Source organism: Aquarana catesbeiana, linkage group LG03 (genome assembly GCF_042186555.1).
Source record: "Aquarana catesbeiana isolate 2022-GZ linkage group LG03, ASM4218655v1, whole genome shotgun sequence".
In the NCBI taxonomy this organism is placed as follows: Eukaryota; Metazoa; Chordata; class Amphibia; order Anura; family Ranidae; genus Aquarana; species Aquarana catesbeiana.
This window is the reverse complement of record NC_133326.1, coordinates 519764845-519791411: the sequence shown is the minus strand read 5'-3', so window position 1 is coordinate 519791411 and position 26567 is coordinate 519764845. Positions and strand designations below refer to the sequence as shown.

General features: G+C 43.6%; 1 protein-coding gene across 1 annotated transcript in view; it reads left to right on the top strand.

Moving 5' to 3' along the window:
* Positions 1-19153, top strand: part of BLTP3B (bridge-like lipid transfer protein family member 3B) — a 156772-nt gene extending 137619 nt beyond the window's left edge. The window contains exons 19-21 of the mRNA XM_073621200.1: positions 1731-1839; positions 9698-9906; positions 17855-19153. Coding sequence (XP_073477301.1) covers positions 1731-1839; positions 9698-9906; positions 17855-17977 — 441 coding nt within the window. The 3' untranslated portion in view covers positions 17978-19153. The remainder of the gene's footprint in view (positions 1-1730; positions 1840-9697; positions 9907-17854) is intronic.
* The last annotated feature ends 7414 nt before the right edge of the window (positions 19154-26567 follow it).

The following is a 26567-nucleotide window of genomic DNA, read 5'->3' as shown; positions in this document are numbered from 1 at the left end:
CAGCATATACAGTAGAGTTTGTAGTGAATAACAGTGCGGACTCTTCATGCACAAAATTAATTGTGGTTGTCTACCTATTGTATTTAAAAAGACCACTTTTTAAAGTGTATTTCCATTTTAGCAGCCAGATTGTGATAACACTTGCTTTGTTACATGTAGCCATTCGAATAGCTATAGCTTAAAGAGGAGCTTTAGTCATTTTTTTTTTTTTTAATAGAAGTCAGCAGCTACAAAAGCTGTAGCTGCTGACTTTTAATAAACAGACACTTGCCTGTCCTAGGATCCAGCGCTGTTCTCACCCGAACTAGTTTCTTCACTGGTCTTCGGTCCCCGGTGCCAGCATCTTAACTGTGGGCAGCCGGCTCTGACTCCTTGCGGCTTCACAGCTGGCTGCCCTCTTCCCATGTGCGAGGCGCACTGCGATTTGTGAATGGTCTTGTAGCCTTCTTGGACATGTCTCAGATGTCTGCAGGCAGGGAAGGGGGGGGGGGGTAGGAGGAAGAGCAGAACTTCCCCTTTTGGGTGAAGCTCCGCTTTAACTTAAAAAAAAATCTAAATTGCTGCTCACTTTATTTACTTTGTGAAAAGTCCAACGCAGCCTTTTACTTCTATGTAGTGTTTATGGTGGGCTGGGGACTTGTGTATACCATTATTAACCCTGTCTGTACTGTACTGGCATATCTCATTATCAGTTGTAAAATAGATGCTCGCGCTGTCTGTCCTAACACGGGTAAAGAACTCACAGCTTAAGTGGTATATTGAATGTTAATACACTTAAACCTGACCCGTAATTGCATGTTGCCTCACATTATTTTAATCCGTTTATAACGTCTTATGTATAATCCGGCTCCAAAGAAACAACTAAAAAGGTAGGAAATATTTTTTTAAATGTATTTTTAGGTAAGTTGTGTGAATGGGAGCACATACCAAATATAGTGGGGGTTTCTCAAATTTGACAACAAAAGTGGAAATACACTTTAAATGATGTAATTGGATTAAATTGTGTTTTCTGCTAGCTGCCTGGATTCAGCTTTAAATTAACAGCTAGGCATTTCAAAATGGTAACTAAAAAAATCCTGCAGTTGCAGAGACACAATAAGCATCCTTCTTGATATTCCCCTCTCTGGCAGCTGCTGATATTAGATTAGAAATGATTCACCACAGGCAGAAATCCATTACAATATATTGGCCAGTACCTGTGAAACCCCCGTGGTTTCCTGAATCTCCTGATGCCACGTCTACAGGTAATATTTATAGACGACAAGCATGAATCACCACCTTTAATGGATTATTCTATTACTATGCAATTGTTTTATTGCCTCTACCGCTGGTGCATACTATACATTGCTTACCAAGTACTCTCATGACTACATAATATGCAGGCCAATATGGAGCCTTCCTTGCATGGTAAAGCAAACCTATAGTATTTAGGTTACATTGGAGAGATAGCAGAGGAATGTAAAAAAATAAAATAAAAAACTCTGTGTTAAAGGAAACTATAGTAATTTTAAAATATATATAAACTGTAACTGAACAACAATTTTTTTGCTAAACCACTATATAGTGGACTTTTTTTGTTGTTTACATTTCTAAAAAAAATCATTCAACCTGCTTTCCATGAGCCCAGGGCCAAGGCAGGACAAATAGCCAATTAATATGACTTGCATCTGTAAATGGGACATGTGTCAGTCTGTGGGATGACCATTATAAAGGAACTTTTTGCCTTTTAGGATGACAGTCCACGGAATAACAACAGCGAGCAACAGCCAGAGCCCTTAATGTTCAATATCGAGAATCTCTTGGTAGAGCGATATGATGATGGGTCATTTTCGATCAGAGGTAAGTTTCCATTCTTTACCTTCTGTATTGGGAGTGGTCAGACTTGCAGAATAATGTTAATCAGGGAGTACAGATAAATAAAGAGAACACATTTACATGGAGAATCTTTCATTTGCCTCTGCACCAACACAGCCCTTGTATAATGCAGAACCCCTGTTGTATTTGCTTAAAGTGTTACTAAACCCACAACAGTAAAATCTGTCTGTACATGCAGAATAGCATGCTTGTGATACTCTCTGTGGAACTTTAAGGGGTTAATCCTTTGCATTGTCTAGAAAGGCTGTTTTATCCAGTATGCATAGATCCTCCCTTTCCTGCAATGTCTACCTTGGAAAGAACAGACAAGGTAGCCAACCTCAACCTGCACATGCTCAATTGTGTCTTTTATGCTGGAGAGAACAGTTTTTCTTGTTCTCAAAGATAGCCAGGTCACATGATGTTGACATCACACATGTGGGCGTGTATACAGGCTGAAAATCTCCACCTTCCTGAACTTTCAGCACTGAAGAAACTGTGCAGTTTATGATGTAACAGTTACATAGTTACATAGGTGAGGTTGAAAAAAGACACACGTCCATCAAGTCCAACCTATGTGTGTGATTATGTGTCAGTATTACATTATATATCCCTGTATGTTGCGGTCATTCAGGTAATTATCTAATAGTTTCTTGAAGCTATCAATGCTCCCCGCTGAGACCACCGCCTGTGGAAGGGAATTCCACATCCTTACCGCTCTTACAGTAAAGAACCCTCTACGTAGTTTAAGGTTAAACCTCTTTTCGTCTAATTGTAATGAGTGGCCCCGAGTCTTATTAAACTCTCTTCTGCGAAAAAGTTTTATCCCTATTGTGGGGTCACCAGTACAGTATTTGTAAATTGAAATCATATCCCCTCTCAAGCGTCTCTTCTCCAGAGAGAATAAGTTCAACGCTCGCAACCTTTCCTCATAACTAAGATCCTCCAGACCCTTTATTAGCTTTGTTGCCCTTCTTTGTACTCGCTCCATTTCCAGTACATCCTTCCTGAGGACTGGTGCCCAGAACTGGACAGCATACTCCAGGTGCGGCCGGACCAGAGTCTTGTAGAGCGGGAGAATTATCGTTTTATCTCTGGAGTTGATCCCCCTTTTAATACATGCCAATATTCTGTTTGCCTTATTAGCAGCAGCTTGGCATTGCATGCCATTGCTGAGCCTATCATCTACTAGGACCCCCAGGTCCTTTTCCATCCTAGATTCCCCCAGAGGTTCTCCCCCCCAGTGTATAGATTGCATTCATATTTTTGCCACCCAAATGCATTATTTTACATTTTTCTACATTGAACCTCATTTGCCATGTAGTCGCCCACCCCATTAATTTGTTCAGTTCTTTTTGCAAGGTTTCCACATCCTGCGGAGAAGTTATTGCCCTGCTTAGCTTAGTATCGTCTGCAAATACAGAGATTGAACTGTTTATCCCATCCTCCAGGTCGTTTATAAACAAATTAAATAGGATTGGTCCCAGCACAGAACCCTGGGGAACCCCACTACCCACCCCTGACCATTCTGAGTACTCCCCATTTATCACCACCCTCTGAACACGCCCTTGTAACCAGTTTTCAATCCAGGTACTCACCCTATGGTCCATGCCAACGGAGCCTATTTTGTACAGTAAACGTTTATGGGGAACTGTGTCAAATGCTTTTGCAAAATCCAGATACACCACGTCTATGGGACTTCCTTTATCTAGATGGCAACTCACCTCCTCATAGAAGGTTAATAGATTGGTTTGGCAAGAACGATTCTTCATGAATCCATGCTGATTACTGCTAATGATATCATTCTTATTACTAAAATCTTGTATATAGTCCCTTATCATCCCCTCCAAGAGTTTACATACTATTGATGTTAGGCTAACTGGTCTGTAATTCCCAGGGATGTTTTTTGGGCCCTTTTTAAATATTGGTGCTACATTGGCTTTTCTCCAATCAGCTGGTACCATTCCAGTCAATAGACTGTCTGTAAAAATTAGGAACAATGGTCTGGCAATCACCTGACTGAGTTCCCTAAGTACCCTCAGATGCAAGCCATCTGGTCCTGGTGATTTATTAATGTTAGGTTGCTCAAGTCTAATTTTAATTCCGTCCTCTGTTAACCATGGAGGTGCTTCCTGTGTTGTGTCATGAGGATAAACACTGCAGTTTTGGTTACTGAAGCCCCCCGATTCACTCGTGAAGACTGAGGAGAAGAATAAATTCAATACCTTTGCCATCTCCCCATCCTTTGTAACCAGATGGCCTTCCTCATTCTTTATGGGGCCAATATGGTCTGTCCTCCCTTTTTTACTGTTTACATACTTAAAGAATTTCTTGGGATTTTTTTTGCTCTCCTCCGCTATGTGTCTTTCATGTTCTATCTTAGCCGTCCTAATTGCACCCTTACATTTCCTATTGCATTCTTTATAAAGTCTGAATGCTGAGGATGATCCCTCAACCTTGTATTTTTTTGAAGGCCTTCTCCTTTGCTTTTATATGCATTTTTACATTGGAGTTAAGCCATCCAGGATTTTTGTTCGCTCTTTTAAATTTATTACCCAATGGGATACATTGGCTAATGCCCTTATTTAATATGCTCTTAAAGCAAACCCATCTCTCCTCCGTATTCTTTGTTCCTAATACTTTATCCCAATTTATGCCTTTTAGCAAGGTTTGTAGTTTAGGGAAGTTGGCTCTTTTGAAATTCAGTGTCTTTGTATTCCCTTTATGTTTCCTATTTGTGTGATTTATACTGAAACTAATTGACCTGTGATCGCTGTTACCTAAATTGCCCCGTATTTCCACATCTGTGATCAGGTCTGTATTGTTGGTAATCAGTAGATCCAGTAATGTTTTATTTCTAGTTGGTGCATCTACCATCTGACCCATAAAATTGTCCTGCAAGACATTAAGGAACTGGCGAGCTTTAAATGAATGCGCGGTTCCCTCCGCCCAGTCTATGTCTGGATAATTAAAATCCCCCATTATGATAACACTTCCCATCCTTGCTGCTAATCCAATTTGTGATAGGAGATCCGTCTCCACTTCCTCCTTCAGGTTAGGGGGCCTATAGCATACTCCCAGTATTATTTTCCCCTTAGCAGTGGTATACAGATTATTCAAAAAGGTATATAGTGGCAATATTTTAATGTAAAAAGAAGATTTATAAGCTGTTGGGTGCAGCGGATGAACTATTTTCATATGACTGGGTTTAGTAACACTTTAACTTAGGGCTTGAAGATGTAAGATATGAATGTAGGGCCTACAATAACATATTTGACCAGCAGGTGGTGCTGCACAGTATATGCAGAATTCTAGCTGTGCCTGGAGCTACAGTTCGTGAGTTCTATGCCAGCGCCACCTGCTAATCAAATCTGGTATTGCAACTGCTCTATTCTTGTCGTCTTAAAGAGGTTGTAAGCCTCCATTTGCAAATTGTACCTATTGGTAAGCCTATAATAAGGCTTACCTATAGGTACTGTAAACATTTCCTAAACGTGCGCTGTTTATGAGATATTTACTTTGTACTGCACTGTATGTCATCGGCGCATGCGCTGTGAAGAAACAGCCCCCCGTGCCGTTTCTTCAGTAGCGAGTGCTGTGACGGGTGGCTCCCACGTGCATGCACGGAAATGACGTCACATGACTCCGGCCAATCACAGAGCCAGGGTCCGTGGCCCCGGAAGGGAGAGGGGCGAACATGGATGCAGCCTGCAGTGGGGACGGCGGGGGCTTCGTTTGCAGGTAAGTGTCACATAATGTGCTAGTATGCGATGCATACTAGCACATTAGGCTTTTACTTTGCAGGGAAAAAGAAAGGAAGTAAAACTCATCAGGGTTTACTTCCCCTTTAAGACTGTATTGCCAATAAAAGAAGCCTTGCATCTAGAAATTGTAGTTTGCCATTATAGAACAATCTACAGAGATGTGTGTGAACAATATAAAGTGTTCTAGATCAGTGGCTCCGATATAATGAAGGCAACATCACAGTGTATGGCCATCTACAGAAGGCTTCATGCTTATTTCATGGCAGGTTTCCTTTAGAGTCAGTGGTGTATTGAGGTTTTGTGCTGCCCTAGGCCTGACTAAACTCGTGCACCCCCTAATTTAAATATGCACCGCCCCTTCCTCTCAAGGCCACACCCCTTTCTGTTTAAGACCCACCCAGTCATCTGTAAACCACACCCCTTCCTCTTTAGGATCCACCTCTTCCTCTCTGTACATTAAAAGTGGGTACCAAGTGCCTACTTGTAAGCTACTTGAGGGCAGGGACCGATGTGAATGTAGAATGCAGGCCTCAAAATTTCAAGTCATGAGCCATTAGCCAGGCCTTAAGACCCATTTCACACTAAGGCATTTTTCAGCGCCTGAAAAATGGCTCCCCTGCAGTCTCAGTGTGAAAGCCGGAGGGCTTTCACACTGAGGCGATGCGCTGGCAGGATATTAAAAAAACTCCTGCAAGCAGCATCTTTGGAGCAGTGTATACACTGCTCCTAAAGCACCCCTGCCCATTGAAATGAATGGGCAGCGCTCCTGAATCGCTGGCAAAGTGCCGCTGTAGTGGCACTTTGCGGGTCGTTTTAACCCTTTTTGGGCCGCTAGTGGGGGTTAAAAGCGCCCCGCTAGTGGCCGAAAACCTCTGCAAAAACGACGGCGCTTTACCACCGATGCCCCAGTGTGAAAGCAGCCTAATAGTTACTCACTACCACTTTTCCCACCCAACCCCTCCCCTGCCCCTAAACACACTCTCATAAATTATCTCATGAGGCGACACTGTAAAGCCCCTTTCACATGGGGTCGATCTGTTTTGACGGACACCGTTAACTTAGTGGGGGATCGCTCCATTGATCGCCGCTGAGCAGGCGGATGACAGGTCCATCTCCACTCACTGTGCAGAGACAGACCTGTCAGAGCTCCGCTCTCCTCTATCGGGAGATCGGATATTAACTGGTGCGGTAAAACATGGTGCCACCCCCCCCTCAGTCCCTGGGATCAGTAATGCATAATGGCCGACAGGCCATCTTACCAGACCCAGCGAAACAACAGCAGCGATCCCTCTGGCTGGATGTTCCCTCACCCTGTGTTGTGTAGCGCTCTCTCTGGTGGTGCTGGGCAGCATGTCGCTCTCTCTGGTGGTGCTGGGCAGCGTGGCGCTCTCTCTGGTGGCGCTGGGCAGCGTGGTGCTCTCTCTGGTGGCACTGGGCAGCGTGGCACTCTCTCTGGTGGTGCTGGGCAGCGTGGCGCTCTCTCTGGTGAGGCTGGGCAGCGTGGCGCTCTCTCTGGTGACGCTGGGCAGCGTGTCGCTCTCTCTGGTGACGCTGGGCAGCGTGGCGCTCTATCTGGTGACGCTGGGCAGCGTGGCGCTCTATCTGGTGACGCTGGGCAGCGTGGCGCTCTATCTGGTGACGCTGGGCAGCGTGGCGCTCTATCTGGTGACACTGGGCAGCGTGGCGCTCTCTCTGGTGGCGCTGGGCAGTGTGGCACTCTCTCTTGAATAGTTTATTCAATGGTAAGCATATACACCAATCCTGTTTTTAATGCAAGAGGAGATGGGGTGTAATGAAAGGGAATGTAAATGGCTTAATCTTCCGGGACTACATTTCCCATGATGCTCCCCTAGGCTTTTGATTGGCCTCTGCTGTGGCCAATGGGGAGGGGAAAAAACGAGCAGGAAGCTGGGTGGCAAATCTGAAAAGAGCCCCCTCCTCTCTTATTCTGCACAGCTGACAGAAAAAGAGGAGGATGAGAGGAGGGGGATGAGTGGGGGGGGGGGATTGTCTGACAGCCTGCCTCTTCCTTGTCCTAGTGTCAGTACCTTTAGCCGCAGTCACCGCTTCACGGCTGGGGGGGGGGGCTCGACAGCACCCGTTTCCTGGAGGGTGTCATTGGGTGCGTTCCGCCTCCCCCTGCCTGGGGGTTCCCTACGTCCTCCTCGCTCTCCTCCCCTGGACACAGACCCGCCCCGCAATATGTAAGGACGACAGTGAAGGAGAGTGGGTGGAGCATTAAGCTCCGCCTCCGCCAGTTGCATGGCCAGTCACTATGGGGGTACTAGTCCCTCCCACCTTACCTGGCCAAGTACACTCCATTCACTTGTACTGCACATAAGTGCCGCAGTACAGCAAGTCGCCGGCCGCCGGGGATTGTATATGTGCGGGAGGCGGCCGTGCGAGACTCGGGACGACGGGAGGGGGGGCTTTTTCGTGTGGGGGGGCGGCTATTTTGCCGCCCCCCACAAAGTGCCGCCCTAGGCCTGGGCCTTGTTGGCCTAGGCTAAGAGACAGCACTGTTTAGAGTAGAACTAAAGCAAATTTTTTTTTTTACATTTTGAATAGAGTAACAGAGCGTTATAACCCCAGTAAAAAATGTTTTCCTTTACTTCTTGCCCCATAGTCACAACAGAAAAGGAGGTGAAATCCCTCCAAGTGGGTTGTAACCAGGGTCACTAGAATTAGTGTCTTCATTGGAAGATGGGCTCTCTATTCCTGTTCTGGTGACAACTCAAAATTTGGGATTTTCTTTCACTTTTAGTGAGAATGATCAAAAAAACTAGTGGAGATGGTGAATCTCCTTAACATGGATGCAGCCAGAAATAATAACTGGAAAATTCTAATTCCTCTGCACTCTACCCATAACTAAAAAAAGTTTTGCCCTTAGTAATACTTAAAGGTACCCACATGTGACTGTATACAATTGTTCCTAAGGATAGCCTGTACCCAGAGAAATACTTGGACTGTCATTACTCCAATTTCTTTCTTAGGCCCCTTTCACACTGGGGCGGTGGGGGCGTCGGCGGTACAACAGCGCTATTTTTAGCGCTGCTGTACCGTCGTTCTTGCAGCTGTATTCGGCCGCTAGCGGTGCGGTTTTAAAGGGTTAAAATCACTCGTACAGCGTGGCTATAGCCGCGGTATAGCCGCGCTGTCCCATTGATTTCAATGGGCAGGAGCGGTTTAGGAGCGGTGAATACACCGCTCCTTCACCGCTCCAAAGAAGCGGTTTGCAGGACTTTTTTCACCGTCCTGCCAGCGCACCGCTTCAGTTTGAAAGCCCTCGGGCTTTCACACTGAACAAACAGCGGAGGCTGTTTAGGGGGGGTTTGCAGGCGGTATTTTTAGCGCAATACCGCCTGCAAACCGCCCCAGTGTGAAAGGGGTCTTAAAATGCTGATTCAGACTTCCATAGTTTGAGTCTGTAACATGAAACAAAGTAGCAAAGTATGCAGACCAGTGAGGTCAGTGATTTCAAATATTGAAGCCAGTGGATCAGCATAACATCCAGGCAACTGACATTGAGGTCATCAATGGGGGACCTTGTATTTCTCTGAGCACATGTTTCTATTAAATGGGGCTAAATAGGTTGTACAGCTTTGAGCAATCTAAGCAAGTATTGGTCATGGTTGTTGGTCGCACATACAACAGCAAGACGATATGATCCCTTAGGGCTCATTTACAGGTGTCCCGTACATCCCTGTGCAGGCAGTACCATTCATGTCAATTGGAACACACTGGCTGCATGGACAAAGCCACTGCTCCCACTTTCACATCCAGATTGGGAGCAGCATTTGTGTCCATGCAGCCAGTGTGTCCCAATTTACATGGATTAGTCTTCCTGCAGGGGGATGCATGGAACACCTATGTATCCCCCGTGCAGGCAAATAACACCCTAGTCTTGCCTTACGCAGTAGTACACCCATGTGAACAAGACCTAAATGTACAACTGTATTCTTATCACAAATTTTTATACCCCAAAAAAGACTTCTTACATGACTTTGAGGGTAGATTTGTTTTAATCTGTCATTTTTCCTTGTTCTCTTTTCTTAATTTTTCTTTCCTGTTATTCGCAGGTAATCCAGATGCAAGCACTAGCTCCACCTCAAATAACAAAGAATTGAACCATATAGGTTCCATAAACTGTGACCATACCAAAAGTATACAGCACAGAAGCAACGCTACAAAATGCACACAGACACTTTGTGATAACCCTGTACAGGCCGAACCAATAGAAGGGAATAAAAGCTACAATCAGAAAGCAATGGCTGTTAGTACAGAACAGGTAAGATTTCCTGCAAGCAGCTCTAAAAGAGAATTTACTTATCGTGCCACCTGCAGAAAAATAGAGTTCTTCTTGCCTCCCACAGTCGGATTCCTGGTCTCCTGCTGTGCTCTGTGGTTCCTCCTACATAACTGTGAGACACAGAAATTATGTAAGGACCAGAGGTTTGAACCACTGAGTGGAGCGGGGGGCAAGGAATCGGTGACACCTGGAAGTTTGGGATTCTGAAGATTCTCCAGGTAGGAAAATCTTTTCGAAACAGCCAAGTTTTGTAGGGTCAACTGTAGGAGGCAGGAGGCACTTTTTCTAACATTTCTGTTCTAGTAAGTCCTCTAGGTGACAGTGTTTGGGCCTGTGGTTTTGGCTGTTCAGGTCTGAGCATTGAATTCCTGGGTTTGAAGATGATGCATGACAGGAGAGTGTGACTGGATCTCAATGGAGCTGCTTCACACATCTCTGGGCTGGCCGCGGAGCGCACTGCAGAAGGGTCCTGTGCGTCTTTGGCTCTGTTTCAGGTCCGAACTCATGCGAAAATTCGTACCTGATTCACCCCTGAAATGGAGAACAGGGATGCACCGGACCCCTGCTGGGAGCTGCTCTGCAAATAGTGTGAACCCAGCCTATATTATGCAAATCTGAACGTAGCAGTATTGTATGCTATGGGGCCATTCACACTGCTCCATTTTGGTCTATAGCTTTTAGCTAAGTAAACCAAAACTATAAAAAATTTTGCTCAACTGTATTTTACTCTGTACACATGTGAACAGTGTGAGGACCCTTTGTGCTGCCTCCCATGGCCTACTGAACTCGGGGCTAGCATGTGAATCTCAGCAATGTGTTGATAACGGCAGCAGCACACATGCAGGACGATATAGGCCTTCAGTCATTTTGCGCCACCACCATATGAATAATTCAATAGTGTAATCGATGGCAGCAATGCAGAATGTACTCAGCTCATACAGACATAAGTATGTGTATATCCATATGAGATCAGATGCAGTACAGACAACTTTTTACACAGGATCTTGCAGGCAACAATGTGCATGAGGCCCTAAGGCAGGGGTGTCAAACTAAATTTTATTGTGGGCCACATCAGCATTATAGTTGCCCTGAAAGAGCCGATTGCATGTGTAAGGCTATCTATCTACTCTTTATCATATTGCGCTTTGTACAGAGTGCAGATTTTAGGGTGTGCTATATACAGAGTGTAGAGTTCCAGAGTGCACTATGTACAGAGTGCAGAGTTCGGGGGTATTGCTACGTGCAGAGTTCGGGGAGTATTGCTACGTGCAGAGTTCGGGGGGTATTGCTACGTGCAGAGTTCGGGGGGTATTGCTACGTGCAGAGTTCGGGGGGTATTGCTACGTGAGTTCGGGGGGTGTTGCTACGTGCAGAGTTCGGGGGGTGTTGCTAAGTGCAGAGTTCGGGGGGTGTTGCTAAGTGCAGAGTTCGGGGGGTGTTGCTAAGTGCAGAGTTCGGGGGGTGTTGCTAAGTGCAGAGTTTAGGGGTGTGCTATTCAAAGTGTGCAGGGTTTAGCTTTCTTTCACAGGTTGTCCACATTTCACTTTCACTTCCACTTCTCCTCTTCGACTCTGCACCACTCTTCGCCATCCCCCGTGTCTAGTACCTTTCCGGCAGTGTAGGCAGCTCCGCCTCCCTCTCTGAATTGCAAACAGATCATTTATCATCTATCCCTGCAGGGCAGGCAGGGATCTATGAAAACTGCTGAGAGGAAAGCTGTCCTTGTAAACACAGAAAGCTTTTGCTTTTAGAAGTGACAGTGGCGAGCGTGGAGCAGAGGGTGAGACTGGAGGTGGTGGAATAGCGTTCCGCCACATTCCGGCTGAAAACAAACGCTGGGTGCAAGAGCCACATAAAATGGCCTGGCCAGCTGGATTTGGCCTGTGGGCCCAGAGTTTGACATGTGTACCTAAAGGTATACCTAGACCTAAAGCCACAGCTTTTTTCTGAGTTCCATTGGTGATATATATAATCACTTGTGGAGACACAACAGGAAGTAAAAGGAAATCTCTCCAAAGTCAGGGGAAAATGGCTCACTACTTTGTATTTGCTTGCTTTTCAACCCATCAAGGAGACTAGACAACATATGTATCAGCTGCATTCTCTACAATGTAAAAACCAACAGGGAGAGTGAGCCCTCATTTAACTCTTTAGTGAGTGGGAGAGGTTAAGGTACTTGGTGCAAAGTAACACATAAAGCCGGTAGGTATTTTTGCTGCAGTTCTGCTCCTCTATGTGTATTTTTGCATCCCAAATAATCCACTTATTTTCCATTTTAGCTGCGATAGACCTTTTAAATATTATCCTTACTTTATCTTCTTTTAATGATAAAAATTGAACTGTGCTGAAGCTCGCAATAAGCTGAGCTAATCTTCTGAGCACTTAGAGATCCTTAAGAAGCTAGATAGGAAATTGTGATCACACTCAAAAAACTGTTTGCCTAAGCAGCAGTCTTTGTCCAAAATTAATTATCATAAAAATCACTTATGTCTTTGAAGTGCTCCAGATTAATCAGACGATCAGATTGAGTCCTAGTTCACCTCTCGTGTCCTGGGGGACATTGACGCCCTTTGCAGAACGTTCTGGATTAATCAGCAGTTAGAGATGAAATATTTATGTCTCTATGTGCTGCTTGTTAAAGTTAGGAACACACTTTAGAAATGTTACCCAGTGAGCAGCCGTATATTATTATCACCAGAGAAGATTAACTCGCTATATCTTCTTGCATTTAAATGGGATTTCAGATTTGCTTCTAGATTTCCTTTTAAACTCTGGGCAGGTATAAAATACTCAAATCTGTACTCGTGAATACATCATTAAATCTATTTTTTTAAATCTACAAAGCAGTGTAAGTACCTGAATTTGTCTTGACCTCTTGCAGTCCCTATACAGCAGAACTCTGGGCAAGGAAGGGTCAGCATTAGAAGCCAATTAGGTCTGCTGCATGCAGTTGTGCTGATAAGCAAAAAGGTGACAGGAGCAGAGTGAGCAGAAAATTACCTCATAAGCCTGCTGCTGCTCCTTTACTGTCCAATCAGTAGACTTGGATCTTTTGCCATTAAATTCACTTTTTGTCATTTACCCCCCCCCCCCTTTTCCTTTTACGTGATTGCATACTTTCATTTTTTGCGTTTAATACCTTATTTTTGCTGCATTTCCTCTACTTCTTCCTTATTCTTTTGCTTATGTGACATTCCTTCAGCCGATACCAGGCTCTTTGGGATATCCACATGACACATCCCAGAAGGCTATAAGTGCTAAAGTATCCCGAGATTTTGTGCCTGCATATGTTTCAGCTAGTGCTGTCATCTGACTGGTTGTGTAAATCTCAGGACTGAATAGATAGAAATGCTAATTGTTTGCAAGGTAACCCAGCACCCTAATATTTATTTTATCTGTGTATTTAGATATGTTGTGTGATATTGACTTTAAAATGAAACAATTAAACAGAAGGGGATTTCCTTCGGGTATAATCGTCTACACGATAAACTTACTTTTCCCCGTCCAATCCATTGACTAAATGGACGATCGAACTAAATATCGACATTACTGACCAACCAAGGCATAAAGCTATTGCAAATAATCTATCGGCCTCAAAATGTTCCACTTATTGGGAGATGGCACAGAAAATACACCTTTGGTGGTACTACACTCTGTACATACTTGCTAATTTTAACGCTAACCTTTCCAACCTATGCTGAAGGGGCTGCGGCCTAGTGGGCACATTGTCCCATGTGCTGTGGCTTTGCCCTAATATCCGTAGTTTTTGAAATTCAATCTTTAGGCTCATATCCAAATTGATGGGGATTATCTCCAGACCCAACTCAAGGCTAGCTATTCTCAATGTTGGAATAGAAACCTACCCATCTGACCTCAGACAGATGGTCATGCAGGTCCTATTTGCAGCACGCTTGGTCCTTATGAGGAAATGGAAATCTAACTTAGCCCCTAAGGCAGGGGAAGAAGTAAATCTCATCTCTGAAACATACTACCTAGAGCAGATTATGGCATACAAGCATGGTTGACTCTCCAAATTCCATAAACAATGGTGTACATGGAAAGCCTTCCACAAAAAGAATCTCCCCTCTCCCTGGTATCAAAATAAACTGGAGCCTACCTCTCGATTTATCCTATACTTGAGTAGGACTGTTCCATCCACCTATTAGAACGTTCCCCCCCCCCACATCCACTTTCCTATTCCTCTTTATTCCTATTCTATAATCTCTAGTGCAGGAATGCATATATCATAGATGTGTTACTAAAAGTAAATTCTAGCTAAACCCGTTCCTATGTAGACTTGAGGTAGTACAACAGACATAATGTTTACACTGAATACTACCCTACTAATAAGCATGTGTTAGTTGTTTAATTATGGTTGAAATGTTGGAACACTACTTGTACTCAGGTATATTAAATATTATATAACTTTTTCATGCACATACTTCCTGTTGTTTTCTCTGAAATTTTTTCAATAAAAATTATTTGAAATAAAATGAAACAATTGATTTTTTTCCTGTCCTGCAAGACACAGGTTTTCAAGTTATCACACACTGCAGCTCAGAATTCATCCTACTGTGTTTATTGCATATTGAGATATAACCAGCTAAAGAAAGGATATCCTGAAGGGTTTAGAAGCAAAAACACTTCACAGATCATAATGCTATTTTGCGCACACTAGGTTGGGAACGGCCTGAAAACATGATAATGAAATGTTTTCTAAGGCAGCAAAGAGCAGCCAATCCATGCTAAAGCAAATATAATTGGAGCTGTCAAGTGTAGTATTCAATCACGTTCTTTGTTTCATTTTTCTAGAGTATAAAGGAATAATTTCTAAAGCAAAGTGTTCCAAATATTGCTCCGATTTTAATAGACTGGCCTCCTAATGCCCCTTTTCTTCCACTTCTTTCCAGGTCCTAATGTGTTCCAAAGATAAACTCTCATTGTCAGATAATGATCAGCTCCATTTCATTGTTACCTTCATGTTTAGAAACCGATCAGCTGGCAGCCAGTTAATGCTTCTGCCTTGTATAAATCTCTCCTCTCACCCAATCCTGGCAACAGTTAATAATTTAAAGTGTTTCTCTAGCTAAAACTTTTTTTTCCCTTTTAACCACTTCCCTACCGGACCAATTCTGACACTTCTCACATACATGTAAAAATCAGCATTTTTTTGCAAGAAAATTACCTAGAACCCCCAATCAATATATTTTTTAAAGCAAAGGCCCTAGAGAATAAAATGTTGTGTGTTGCAATTTTTTCTGTCACACTGTATTTGTGCAGTGGTTTTTCAAACACAATTTAAAAAAAATTAAAAATACACTTTTAATGAATTTTATTGCACACAAACACATTATTATACCCATTTTTTGGGGTAAAATATAAAAGATTATGTTATGCAGAGTAAATAAATACCTAACATGTCATGCTTTTAAAATTCTGTACGCACATGGAACGGCGTCAAACTACAGTACCTAAAATCTCTATTTATAAGCCTTTATTGGTTACCAGTTTAGTTACACAGAAGGTCTGTTGCTAGAATTATTGCTCCCGATCTGATGTAAGCCACTATACATCACATGCGTGGTGCAATCCCTGTTTACCTATGTGTTCGCATTTGTGCATGAGCACGGAGGACAGGGGCGATTGCAATATTTTTTTCTGTTTTTTTTTTTTTTTTTTTTTTTACGCTGTCCCTTTAACTTTTTATGTAATCAACTTTATTGCTATCACAAGGGATGAACATCTCCTGTCAAAGCATGAGACATGAAAGGTCCTCTTTATGGAGAGATCTGGGGTCTATTAGACCTTAGAGCTCTCATCTGGCTTCCAATGCAGCTGATCAGACAGATCTGTTTGATCGGCTGCTTCACTGGCGGTAACGGCCCAGTAAACAAAGAACCAAAACCAGAAGTGACGAACTCCTCGCTGCTTCTGGGTTTTTGACGTCACAGAGAGGGAGGTGAAATGTCTGTTCCTCTCTCATTGTTCACTGCAAAGGATGCCGCCAATCACTGCTGAACGGATGGGAGAGCCCGGGAAAGGCGGCAATAGAAGTGATCGATTGACTGTATAGCCACTCTAATCACTTCTACAACAAAGAGAATCGCCAGATGCAATTTTTGTTACTGGGATGATGCCTATAGCTGCAGGCATCAACCCGGAACAACCACTTAAACCCCGGGATGTGATATGGTGTCCACCCAGGAGTATGTGGTTAAGTATAACTACAGCAAAATGTATTTTTAAGTTTGGATAGAGGGGTGTCAAGTTTATTTTGCTGTCTGTGTCCCTGTTAGAGAGATTCACTCTCTTATTGTTCCAACCATCAGTGGCACCAGGAATGAAATTAAGAGGAAATTCAAAAATGTGAGTCGCAGATGGAAAAAAAAACACATTGGTTTTACCCTTCCTCTGCATTATTCAATATAAAAAAAAAAGTTTTGACTTTAGGTATACTTCAAGTTTTGGACAGAGCAGGAAAGGGTAAGCACCAGGACTGTAAGTGGGGGGAAAAAATCAATAACGGGAATGCCAACAACAATACCTGGTGTTAGTCACTCTCCAATGCTTCCAAAATCCATCTATTGCTTTAAATGAACCCTCTGGAAATTTCCCATCAGTTTCTGTCTCAGTAACGACGTTGTCTTCCACAACTGTGGGAATGAGTAGGAAATCTCCCCATTGGGTCCACAGACATCAGTAGAAGCCTTACGAGGATCCTAAGCTTTCCACACTGGATCTAATGCTTACAAAGGTTTTGATAGCACTGTTGCTCTATGGTAATGCATGCTTTTCCGCGCGTCAACATATGTTGCATTAAGGTAGTTTATTCATTTGAATGGGCTACCTGCGGCGCCACTTTGCACCAAAATCTCCTAAGAGTCCATACTTTTATTAAAATTGGAACCACAGGAAAATAAAATGTATTCAACATTTTTTTGGGGCCAGAACATCCCCCCTAATCAAAGCCTAATCAAGAAAGACCATAATTAGTGTCTGTGGGTATGTGCCAAATTGCACCATGCAAGGGATGAAACTATTGTACTATTTTTTGTAACGCAGCAAACCACAATGCACAGTTGTACAATACTGGGCATTGTGGTGCATTGCAGCTCATGTCTGTTAGCATGGTGCAATTGTGTGCCAATAAGAATGGCCTGTCAGTCATGTGATGGGTTTCTTCTCCCTGCCTCAGAGTGTTCCCTACATCTTTATGCAGAGAACATACTGTAGGACATCACAGGCTTAACTCCATGCTTTGTATTTTATAGGTAGAATAAGTAAAGTAATAAGAATAAGTAGAATGAGCAAAATGCACATATATGGCCATGTCCTGCGTGGAGCAGATACTGCTCTCCATTATAAAAACATCATTTCCGACGGAAAATGTGTGATAGGACCTTGTTGTCGGAAATTCCGACCGTGTGTAGGCTCCATCACACATTTTTCATCGGATTTTCCGACACACAAAGTTTGAGAGCAGGATATAAAATTTTCCGACAACAAAATCCGTTGTCGGAAATTCCGATCGTGTGTACACAAATCCGACGGACAAAGTGCCACACATGCTCAAAATAAATAAAGAGATGAAAGCTATTGGCCACTGCCCCGTTTATAGTCCCGACGTACGTGTTTTACATCACCGAGTTTAGAACGATCGGATTTTCCGACAACTTTGTGTGACCGTGTGTATGCAAGACAAGTTTGAGCCAACATCCGTCGGAAAAAATCCTAGGATTTTGTTGTCGGAATGTCCGAACAAAGTCCAACCGTGTGTACGGGGCATAAGGGTCTTTGAATCTTCCTTCTGAATTATGTCTGTAGAAACAATACACTTTTTATGCAGTGCCTTCATAGCAGGAAAGTATTATAAAATGCATATAGTCTAAATCAAATTAATTGCCTTCCTTTGTTTTTGTTCTTGCAGCTTCTTGAAGAAAATGAATGTCTTAAACAAGAACTGACCAAAACCAAGATGGCTCTTGCTGAGGCTCACATGGAAAGGGACAGCCTTCTTCATCAAATAAAGAGATTTACCTTGATCAAATAACCTTGGATTTTGTACTGGAATGGAATGAAAAGACTGAATATGTTAACTGTCCATTCCAGAAACAGATGATCTTGGCCAGAAATTTACTAAAACGGAAGTCACCAAGATTCTTTTTACTTGATTAGTAGAAGGGTAGACGTGATGTTTAAGGCCGTGCAGGGATGTATATTAAAACCTGTGCCCGGAGCAGTTTTTGTGTCCCACAGAAACCAAATATTTAGCAAGCAATCTGGTGTTCACATTTACATTCTACTGGGTGTAGAAATACGATTGGTTGCTTTGGGTCACAGCAACTTTTTTACGTGCACAAGTTTGTAGGAATGTACACTTCATGTTTTATGTAGCCATCTTTATAATAAAATCATGCAGTTCCATTGTCTTAATTGTCAGCCTGAAAACTTCAAAGGGTAATGCCATAAAGACTCACTGGGATCTGCTGGTCTGTTCTTCCATCTCAATCCGGTAGGTGTCACTGCTGACCATTGCAGTGAGCTGGAGGTACAGGTCATGGTTGCTGATGGTGCATTGCACCTCAAACTTTTTAGGTGGCAAAAAAAAATGCATGAACGTAACTTGCATTTATATTCTCATTTACCATACACTACAGGTGCAGTCTTATTGGCATTCCCCTTTCAAGACAACTTGTGCTTTGCTCATAGAGAGCTAAGTAACGGGTTCACCTAATTACCAATCTCCTAGCTGCACATACCTTTCCTTCGCTTACTTGTAGCTCCATTTGACTATCTGGGACAAAGAGAGAAAGCCCTGTATAAGATCCATGCCTTCATTTGGAACTTACACAGAGCTGAGGGCTCTCGACGACCCCCACCAGCACTGTCACATGGGTGGAAGGGGTTGTGAGTCTCATGCTCCCCATACCAGGAAATAGAGTATTTTTCCTCTCTCCCAGTTAGATCAGCAGGGAACAAAGGAAAGGTGAAAGTTTTCAGCTGGAGAGGGGGGCAGTTAGGTGCATATGTTGCTTTGCCCCACATGGGTTCACATTAAGCTCTGACTTTTTTTAAAGTATTAAAGTTTGGAGGAAATGTTTTAATTATTTAAGGAAGGTGTAACATCAGATATTAATTCTCTTTAGGCAGATCGGTTTTATTATTGTTTAAGAATTATTTTTAAATTTTTATTTGCACTATCAATAAATAATTCAATGCATTTGCATCTTGTGTTCAGCGTTTAATTTTTTATTTTTTCTTGTAACTCCCATTCTCTGTTGCTGAAAAAGCTATTTTTGTCAGAAACCATGGATCAGACTGAGACAGAAGTACAGTTAAATCTCACTTGTTTAATTATAATAATAAAAAAAAGGTATAGAATACAGAATAAACGTAGTCAAAACATAGCCAGAGTTCAGGAACGGATAGTCAGACAAGCCAAAACGTCAGGGAGCCGGAGATGAGCGTAATAGAACAGCAAGCAGGATCTGGAGCCAGAAGGAATGTCAGCCAAACAAGTCTTTAACAGGAACACAGGAGAGCATCTCTAGAGATGTGACCAAGGCGAAGGCAGAGATCTGGGCTGGACGGCTTAAGTAGGCAGGACTGACGAGCAGGATATCATCAACCAGTGAGTCACTGTGGAGAGATAGGAGCTGGCAATTAGCCGACAGCTGAGCGCCCAGCTCAGAGAAGGAAGGGCTGAGCCCAGCCCTGACAATTTGTTATTGGATGCATTGGTTCCTTATAGTTCCTTAATTGGTGTTAAGGGGAAGCCGTAACTACAAAAATATAACTGCCACCATTGCTAACTTTGCTTTACAGGTGCAAGCCCTAGGCCACTATCCTTTTCAATGCTTCTCTATTTAGTGTGGTAGGGTGTGAGTTGAGTGACCTCAAGAGATCTGGCACCTCATCCCTTGTATTGATAGAATAGATGTAAGGGGACTTGAGTTCGGCATTATAACGGTGCCCAAATACATTTAGAGATGCAGGTTAATTTAAAAAATAAAATTTTTATTACATGGATAGTACGACAAAACAATCATGGGTGCATAAAAAAAAGAGAGTAAATGTATAAACATTAATACTGGCCAAAGTATCCATATGCGTGGGGTGGTTACTGGTGCATAGCAGGTCCCTACATGTTTTGCCAATCAATGTCTTCTTCAGGGGATTAGGTAATTACCACTATTCAGCAATGGCTCTAGTAACAATGAATACAGAGACAACGTTTCAATAAACAACACAACAAATTTGTATAAAAAATAAATGAAAAGAAAAGAAACATAATACACATAGTAAACAGATCGTGTGACATGGCTCATAGCTTTTTCCACCCCGCAAATCCCACTTACCAAGAAGACTCCCACAAGGGGCGTGCACCCAAGCAGTCCAGCAGCCGCAGCAATGGGGGTTGTAATCGTATAGCTATAGGGGGCATACAGGGACAAGGCTAAATATAAATGGAATAGAGGGAAAAGAAGGCCGTTTTATATTAATGGACATAACATAGTTCAGTGTTATGGGCTAACATAGCCTCAATACTTATGTAGCACTGACCCCCGAAGGAGCTGCTGTATTTTGATTGGGCCTGTACTCTGCTTTGTTCTCCTTTTGACTTCTCTCAGTCCCCCTGACACAACTGTGGTGTAATAGTGCGCAGTCAAAAACTCTAAAGACAAGTTCACAATACACAATGTAATATACTCAACTATATCAATATAGTCAACTAACTTCAGTTTGCAAAGATATTATACAAATGTAAAGTATTTGAAATAACTTGTTGATAATGTGTTAGAGAAAATAGGATATATGACAGAGTGAATTGGTCTCACTATGAGCACTATCCTATCCTATGTACACTTTGTAATTACGATTAAATCATAATTGCTGATCTAATAAAGTGTTGTACAATATTTAGGGAGCTCCCATTATCTGATATCACAGAAAACTTAATATGGCAATAAACACAAAGCCTTGTGTTTTGTTAGACAGCCCTTCTTTTCTTCTTTCTTCTACTAGCAATGAACAAAGTGAATTTGTAATCCAGTGGTTATTTACTCCCGATAAAAGCAAGCCGGATATTTAATTAAAGTTATGATGAAGCAGTACTGCAGCTATCGCTGATGCCAATGACACAGTACCAATTCCTCAATGAAACGCCTAGTTTTAACTCAGTTTAATCCTCTTGACTTTGCTTGTGGGACTATGGGTCCCAGCAACTCTGTATTGTATAGATGAATATGTAAAAGTGCATCAAAGAAACTTTTGGGCAATAGCCCTCTCACCCAACCAGGTCAGCGTTGTCAGAGAATTCCGCTCTGGTGTACAGGGTCCTGTCTCTGGCCGGCCGGCACTTCCGCACTGCTCCGTTCCACACGACGGGACACTCCGGAACGCTCAGATGGCTCTGACAGGTTCCTCTGGCTCCTTCCCAGTCTTGCCCTGCCGTTAGCCCGGTTCACAAGTGTGGCACAGTATTGCTGCTCGGATCGCTCTTCCGTGGAGGTAGACCGCTCTGTGCTGGAGACCTCACACAGATCCTCCCAGGCTGGCCAAGCATTTCCAAGAGAGCCAAGATGGCCACGCTGAGCTCTTTTATAGTCTTCCCACAATTCAGTTCAGTTCTCCTTATGTTCATGGGAGTTAATGGGCATTATGGGTAGGTCAAGTTAATGTCCAATGTAAACAAACACTTCCATGTTAACTTCTTGAACATAAAAAATAAAAATCCAGTCCTTTCACATTTTAGCCACTAGATGGTGCCAGATGCTAAGATATAATATACAGTAGCCTCCCTGGCGGTTTTCCCGAGTGTGGCTCGGGGTTAAAATTCAGGACCATTAGCGGTAACCCCGAGCCACACTCGGGATTACATCGCAGGATCCTGGTGTGGCTTTACTTACCTTGTCCCCGGGATTCTGCGATGTCCCCTGCTGTGTCTGCGGGCTCCGTCCTCCTCCGAAGCCTCTCCTTGCCAGGCTCCGTTCCCTGCGAGCGTCGCGACGCACGGGGGCGGAGCCTGGCAGCAAAATCAAAAAAATTTTAAAAATCATAACACATACAGTACTGTAATCTTACAGATTACAGTACTGTATGAAATGATTTCACATCCCTTTTGTCCCCAGTGCTTTGGGCATGCAGTATTATATTATATGTACTGTTCTTTCTGCCTGGATACTGGAGATTGTCCATAGCAACCAAAAAGTGTCCCTTTACGTCAAAAGTGGCTTTAGACCAGCTAGAAAACAGCGATAGTAAATTAGAACACTTGCAGAATTGGACGATAGTGAATCGTGGGGAAATTTATTTTTTTTTTTTAATTATTTTTATTTATTATATTATAATTTATGTTTTTGTGTTTCAAACTTTATCATACCCAGGATATCTACTAGACTCTTGTTTGGACAGATTTAAGTGTGTTATTGTTAAGAATTACAGACCTACAATATAAAACGCCAAATTTCCATGCAAAATAATTGTACTGCTTTCAGCACCTAAAATCCGAAATAATCATACCGCCAGGGAGGTTAAGTTATATACCAAATATGTGACCGCTACACACTCCCCCTGCTTGAACTCTTTGGTCCCCAAAGAGATGTAAAATTTTGTTTCTGTAACACATTTTTGATTCTATACGGTTACACAAAACCGACAGGGGAGCTTCCCCCAAATTTTCACATGATGGGGAGCTGTCCTGTACATTCACAGCCGACACTTTAATGTCATGTACAGGTGTGTCAGTGGGTGAAACAGGGTTTTGGTTTTCTGAGTCAAAAGCAAGAGTATCAGGCCTTTCAGAGTTTCTTCTGGCAGTAAAGTTAGTTCCTTCAGAACACTCGTCCAATGTCTCATACATTAGCCTCTTTGTGGGACGAATAACTTTTTTGGTCCTCTGTGCTTTTGGTGTTTCAGGCAAGTTGGTTTGTTCCTCAACTCCATCCTTTTCTTGTGTCTCAACATCGGAATCAGCGCTTAGATTTCCCAAATCTGTTTCTGGTAGAAAAACTTGAGACTCCTCTGGATCTTTCCTTGAGCGACTTTTGGGTATGAATTCAGGAGCCTCCGGTCTAAGAATTCCACTATCCTCTCCCCCTGCTTGGAATGAAAGGTCCACTTCAGATTCCGATAAATCAGATGGCCACAGCCTGCTTATCTCCATCTCCTCTTCTTCTTCAGTAGCAGAGGGTTTAGGCCTAAGTCTGGTCACTGGTCTATGTACAACAGTGGAGGTGGATGGCAGCTCCTCTTGTGCAGTAATCCTGACTGCTTCCATGAGAGGCAGGAGGTGATTACAGTGCCAAGTCTTTATTGGCCCAGTGCTTCCTTCTGGCCAAATTTCATATACTGGAAGTCCTGTAAGTTTCTTGCACACAATAAACGGATGTGATTACCAGCGATCAGCCAATCTGTGCTTGCCTGGGATTCCCAAATTCCTTAATAGAACTCGGTCACCGGGTTGTAAATCTTGAACCCGTACTTTGAGATCAAAGTTCTTTTTGTTTCTGTACCCTCTGAGGTCTGATGCGACTTGAGCTTTATCGCAAGCACTTTTCAGACTATTCCTCAACCTATCCACATATCCTCTGTGAGAAGTCACTGAAGTCTGATCCAGACTGGTTCCAAAAGCCAAGTCCACCGGTAATCTGGCTTCTCTTCCAAACATTAGCCAGTAGGGGGAATATCCTGTGGCATCACACTTTGTACTGTATGGTTTTTGCTCAGATGTCAGATTTCCCATCATATTTAAAAGAGTCGGGTTAAATCTCTCTGGCTGAGGGTCACCTTGTGGATGGTATGGGGTGGTTCTGGATTGTCAAATACCTAAGAGATCCAACAGCTTTTGAATCGGAGCACTTTCAAAGTCTCTCCCTTGATCGGAATGAATTTGTTGTGGTAGACCATAATGGACAAAGAATTTTTCCACCAGAACTTTCGCCACTGTAGAGGCCTGTTGGTCTTTAGTAGGAAAGGCTTGAGCATAACGAGTAAAATGATCGGTAACTATTAGAATGTTCCCCTTTCCACTTAAGTCGGATTCCCCACACAGGAAATCTATACAGACCAACTCCATCGGTCCTTGGCTCTCCAAATGGCCCATTAGGGCAGCTCTCTGAGGCAAGGTCTTCCTCTGTATACATCGGAGGCCTGAGTGACAGTAACCCTCTACTTCAGTCCTCATATAAGGCCAGTAAAACCTGTCCTTCACCAGCTGGAAAGTCCTTTCCGCTCCCAAATGGCCGTGATGGTCATGCAGAGCAATCAGTACCTTCTCTCTGTGCTTTTCCGGTAAGAACAGTTGCCACTTTTCTGCTCCGTCACCAGACCACCCCTTGTTTGAGCTGTAACCGATCCCACTCTTTGTGTAAGATGCAAGTTTCTTTTTTAGTGCTTTTGAGAATTAAGTCAGGGTGTTTGCTCACCAAAGCCTTCAACGCCAGGCTACAAAGTGGGTCTTGTTGATCCAACAGAAGATCCCTCCTAGACAGCTTTGGTAGACCTTCCTCTGCAATTTGAGTGACATCACAGCAACACTTAGGCACTCCAGCAGCGGACACTCCAACTTCTTCTGCTCTAGTCCCACCTTTACTCTGCTGTTGTGCTCCATCACAAGGGGCTCTCACTCCTTCTGGGGTGAGCTGGGTCCATTCTTCTGTTTGACCCTGGGAACAGTGAGGTTGCCTTGATAATGCATCTGCATCTCTATTTCCAATTCCTGGTCTATATTTCAAGCTGAATGTGAAAGCTGAGAGTGCAGCCAACCACCTATGACCCATGGCATCCAACTTCGCTATGATAAGCAAGTAAGTGCGTTATTGTCTGTCTTAACCATACAGGTAATCCTTGAGCTTATCTACCACAGCCCATTTTAAAGCCAGGAATTCCAGTTTGTGGGTGGGATAGTTCCGCTCAGCAGAGACTAGACTTCTGCTCACATAGGCGATGGGCCTTTGTTGTCCATCATGTTCCTAGTAGAGCACTCTGCCAAGCCCATCTCGGCTGGCATCCACATACAATTCATAGGATTTAGTAGGGTCTGCATAAGCTTGAACCGGAGCAGTGGTAAGACTCCATTTCAGCTGTCTGAAAGCCTATTCACACTGTGGAGTCCATTCTTCTTGGATAGACTCTTTCTTCTTTCAAAGGGCCTTCCTTTGGCTTTCCCAAGCTTTCTGAGTCTGGGCCAGTTCCTTCTTGATTCTTCAACAACTCGGAGAGTGGGTGGGCTATCTTAGCAAACCCTTGCACAAACCGCCTGTAATAAGAACAGAACCCTAGAAATTATCTAAGTTCAGTCACGTTAGTCGGTCTAGGCCAAGAGGTAACGGTCTCCAATTTCTGCGGGTCTGTTGCCACTCCTTCAGCGGATACGATGTGGCCCAGGTAATTCACTGAAGGTTGGTAAAAGTGACACTTCTCCAGGGAGAGCTTCAGGCCTTCGTCATGTAGTCTCTTCAGGACCTTCTCCAGGCACTCTTCGTGCTCCTCCAGTGTTCTTCCAAACGGTCTAGATAGCCCAATACCTCGATCAGGTTCATGTCACCCACTGTTTTCTCCATTAATCGCTGGCAGATTGCTTGAGCTCCAGACAGACCTTGAGGCATTCGATTAAACTCGAAGAATCCTACAGAGGTAATAAAAGCAGTCTTCTCTCTATCTTCATGGCACATGGGAATCTGATAGTACCGACTCTTAAGATCTAGCACACTGAACCACTTTGCTCCTGTTAGACTCTGAAGGGCATCCTCTATCTGAGGTGGGGTGTACTGATCTGGGATGGTCCTCCGATTTAGTGTCCGGTAATCAATGCATAGTCGCAAAGAGCCATTCTTTTTCCTTACAACTACTATCGGGGAGGCATATGGACTCCGGGACTCTCGGATAATCCCCATTCTTTTTAGCTCAGCCAGCTGCTCCCGTAGGTCTTCCAGATCTCCCAGCGGGATCCGCCTTACTCTCTCACGGAAAGGTTTATCTTCTTCTAACCTAATTTTGTGTTTGGCACTCTTTGCAAGTCCCACATCGAACTCGCTTCTTGAGAAAGCAGTCCTCCATCTCAGGAGCTGGTTCTTCACTCTCTCCATCCAGGCAGGGGTAAGAGGTGTGTTTTTTGGGTAGAACTTTTCTAGGGGAATCTCTCCATCCTGTTCTCCCATGATGCCACACGGTGAGACTGGGGTTGCTGGACTGACCTGCCCCAGCAGTACTCTGGCAGGTACCATTACAGGCAAGGCTGTTGTGTTGCGAATACTGACTGAGATACATCCTTTACTTCTCTTCAGCGCCTTAGTTGACAACACTTCAGGGATAACTACCAGGCCCTTGTCCAGGCACCAGACCTTTCCCACCCCTTCTGGTGGAGCCTTCTGTTCCTGCACAAGATCCTGGTACACCTGTGTTAGCATGGGGTGCACTCCCTTGTTTGGAGTGCTCTTCTGTACAAGTGGAGTTAGAAGTCTTCTTACCAAGTCAGTGTTGGTCCCAATAATAAGGGAACTTCTGTCAGCCCCTGGAGGGCGAGGACACACCACTGCCAAGGTGTCGAAAGTTTCAGCCTTTCCTGCCACAAGTGGATCAAAGGTAAGCTTGATGGGTATGTATCCATCATAGGGGAAGTTCTGTGTCCCTCAACCCCA